This window comes from Aphanomyces invadans (assembly GCF_000520115.1).
Source record: "Aphanomyces invadans strain NJM9701 unplaced genomic scaffold supercont1.28, whole genome shotgun sequence".
In the NCBI taxonomy this organism is placed as follows: Eukaryota; Oomycota; class Saprolegniomycetes; order Saprolegniales; family Verrucalvaceae; genus Aphanomyces; species Aphanomyces invadans.
Genome location: NW_008580173.1, coordinates 444,686 through 447,526, shown reverse-complemented (window position 1 = coordinate 447,526; position 2,841 = coordinate 444,686). Strand labels below are relative to the sequence as shown.

Below are 2,841 nucleotides of genomic sequence, written 5' to 3'. Positions count from 1 at the left end.
TTGTTGCCGGACCAGTTCGGACTTGGCACGGTTTCCACGCCCGCGGACGACGCCGTCGGTGCCCCGTTGATTGGGACAAGAACGAGATGAAGATCCTGTACGTCACGGACGTCGAGGGCAACTGGGAATACTTTCTCCGCTTCGTCCGCACCGTTGCAACGAGTCCCCATTCCGCCGGCGCGCTCTCGCTAGTCGACGGCCGCTTGGTCCTTCAACCGGGATACATCTTTGTCTTCGGTGGCGATGTTGGAGACAAAGGCAACGGCACGCTTCGGTACACCTCTTGCCTCTACTTTCATTCGTTCGATGAGAACTCAACGTTGTAGACTCGTCCATCTTCTCGTGGACGCCAAGCAACGATATCCCGATCGCGTGGTGCTGATTGCAGGCAATCGAGATGTCAACAAAATGCGGTGGACGTCCGAGTTTACCGACGCCGAGATGAACTTGGCCACGATGGACCCAGGTACACTACGTCCCCACGACTCATGGCGCTCGGCTGTTGTCGTGACCCGACGTCGTCCCATTTGGCGAAGAAGCACCATGACATTTCCCACGTAGGTATAAAAGACGGTCCGCATTGGATCCCCGAAGCCAGTCGCAAGCATTTGGGCATTGTGCCTTATCTGACCCAGTTGCTCGACGCCCAGGCTGCAACTACAGCTCCCGTCACCGAGGTCGACTTGACTTCCGTCAACACCCCTGTACGTCCCGATGAAACATCGCTCAGGCTGGTGACTGGAGCGGGGAGCGTGGCATGTGTGGCTGTGTCGTATTTCTTCATCTTGCGGGTGGATTCTTCTTCGCCGTAAAGCCAAACGTCGGCGCGAAGCATCGCGCGGCATTGGACCAACGAGTCCAATGCAGCCCTCTCGACAATCGTGTTTCAAACAGGTCGAGCTCAGCTGTGGTCCCGCATGCATGTGGGCAACGATGGCGATGCATCGCTGGGTAGCCCTGTTGGATGCGTGGTTGTGACGGACTTGAACGAGTGTGCGCTGGTGTCAACGGCCATTGACAATGGTGTGTGCCATGCCAGGTCAATCGAATCAAATGGATCCTTGCGTGCACGATGGGATCCGACGGCGATTTCGAACGTCGGCGCTCGGAACTCGCGTTCCTGCGTGGATGCGCGGCCGACGAATCGATCTCGGACGACGACGTGCTGCGCTCGTTTCGGTCGAGTGTGGACGACGGCGGGATCGTGCGGACGTACCTCAAGCTGTGTGTGTTGGGCATCGCCCTGGGGTCGACTCTGATCGTCCATGGCGGCGTCTTCGCAGCCAAAGACGACGGTGTGCGTTGCTGCCTTGGCCGCGTGCCGCCCGTGGATTCGCACACGTCGTACGCAGAATGGGTGGCGGCTATCGATGCGTCGGGCCCAGTTATCGATGCGACCGTCGACGTCGGTCGCTGGATGGACGAGCTCAATGCATGGTATCGTGCCCAACTCCACGAGTGGGAGCGGTTTCCGACGTGGAATGCTGACCACACGTTTCGAGGTATGTCGTCCCAACCTTGCCGACGACGCAGCGTGTGCCACTGATTGTCGACGCCCATCTGGACACGTGTGTGCGCTTTCTGCGACTTGGTTGTCCATACTTGACGAGTGTGCGACATCCTGACAACTCGATCCGTTCAACTGTCGTTGCTGGCCATGAAGTCGATGCGTTCAAAGTGTGTGTGTGGGGTGTCCATGGCGCCGGAGCCGAGAGCTCGCCACACACGTTGTTTTCGTCGTTTTGCGCCTTTGTGTGGTTGCTGCGTATCTGTTCCCGCAGCATGTCTGCGGTCGGGGGTCGCCCGTGTTTGGCGAGTCGTTCGAGGTCCCGTCGATTGTCGTGGTGTCGCAAACTTGTCTGTGGATGCTCATCCTGAACATGCGAGTCGAGCGTCGAGATGCGAGCGTCGACGGATGTGCATGCCAGAACACGGCGTCTTGATCCAAACGTGTAGGCGGTGAAAACCTCCAGCACTACGTCAACACTGGCGCGGCGTACAGTGTGATTGCGGGCCGCCACCTCGAGCCGTCTGGAATGCCCAAGCTCATGCCCCAGAAGCTGACGGACGTGCTGTGGGCGCAGGGGTATCGCCGCATGTTGGTGGGCCACACGCCGCACGGTAACACGCCGACCATCGTCAAGCATCGCGTGACGCGAAACCATCCACCGCCGGGTGTGTTTCAAGTCGTGATGTGCGACACCAGCTATAGCGACACACGTGCCCCCGACATGCGCGGCCGGTGCACGTCGATCGTTGTTGTCGACCACCCAACGGCGAGCCAGGACACGGCCGCCTGGCGTCGCGGCGATGACGATCGTGCGCATCTCTGGATCGAAGGCCATTTGGACCTGTCGCAGCCACCACTCGTTCTCGATGAAGTGTATGGGTTTTGCCCGGAACACGATCTCTTTGTCGGCCACGTCGTCGCACATACGGGCGAGTGGGTCAAAGCTCCGCTAGCCAACGACCGCTACTTGGTCTGCGCTGTCACGAACGCCCACACGTACACGTACGCGGTCAAGTCAACGGCCGAACTCGCACGGTTCGCAGCGCCCACCACGGGCGTCCAGCGACTCGAGTGAAATCGCCGCCTTCGCGATCGACGGCGTCGACTTGATTCCATGCGTCCCCACGGCGTTGCTCGAGGAAGCAACTTCAAAGGCGCGGCACACAGCATGGCGCGGCTTCGCACGCTAGACAGTCATACGCGTCACATGTTTGAATCGAGGATGGCCACCCGATGGCCCGCTTCACACAATCGCCAACAAATACCAAATGGCTTGCATTGACCCAAAAAAGCTTAATTCGTCACGGGGGTGGCCTCTGTCACCTTGTCGT

General features: G+C 59.4%; 1 protein-coding gene across 1 annotated transcript; it reads left to right on the top strand.

Annotated features, from left to right (window-relative positions):
* On the top strand, window positions 1-2,798 carry H310_10884 (hypothetical protein). The gene is made up of 5 exons (XM_008877369.1): window positions 1-274; window positions 327-466; window positions 562-704; window positions 1,040-1,502; window positions 1,957-2,798. Exons 1-5 carry the CDS (start codon window positions 87-89, stop codon window positions 2,583-2,585), a joined length of 1,563 nt encoding a protein of 520 aa, XP_008875591.1. The 5' UTR covers window positions 1-86; the 3' UTR covers window positions 2,586-2,798.
* Window positions 2,799-2,841: the final 43 nt, after the last annotated feature.

Bases quoted from the DNA above. Each gene is read 5' to 3' on its own strand.
- H310_10884 (XM_008877369.1), top strand. From the start codon at position 87: ATGAAGATCCTGTACGTCACGGACGTCGAGGGCAACTGGGAATACTTT. The intron at 467-561 runs GTACACTACGTC...TTTCCCACGTAG, and splicing joins CTTGGCCACGATGGACCCAG to GTATAAAAGACGGTCCGCAT. The intron at 1,503-1,956 runs GTATGTCGTCCC...CCAAACGTGTAG, and splicing joins TGCTGACCACACGTTTCGAG to GCGGTGAAAACCTCCAGCAC.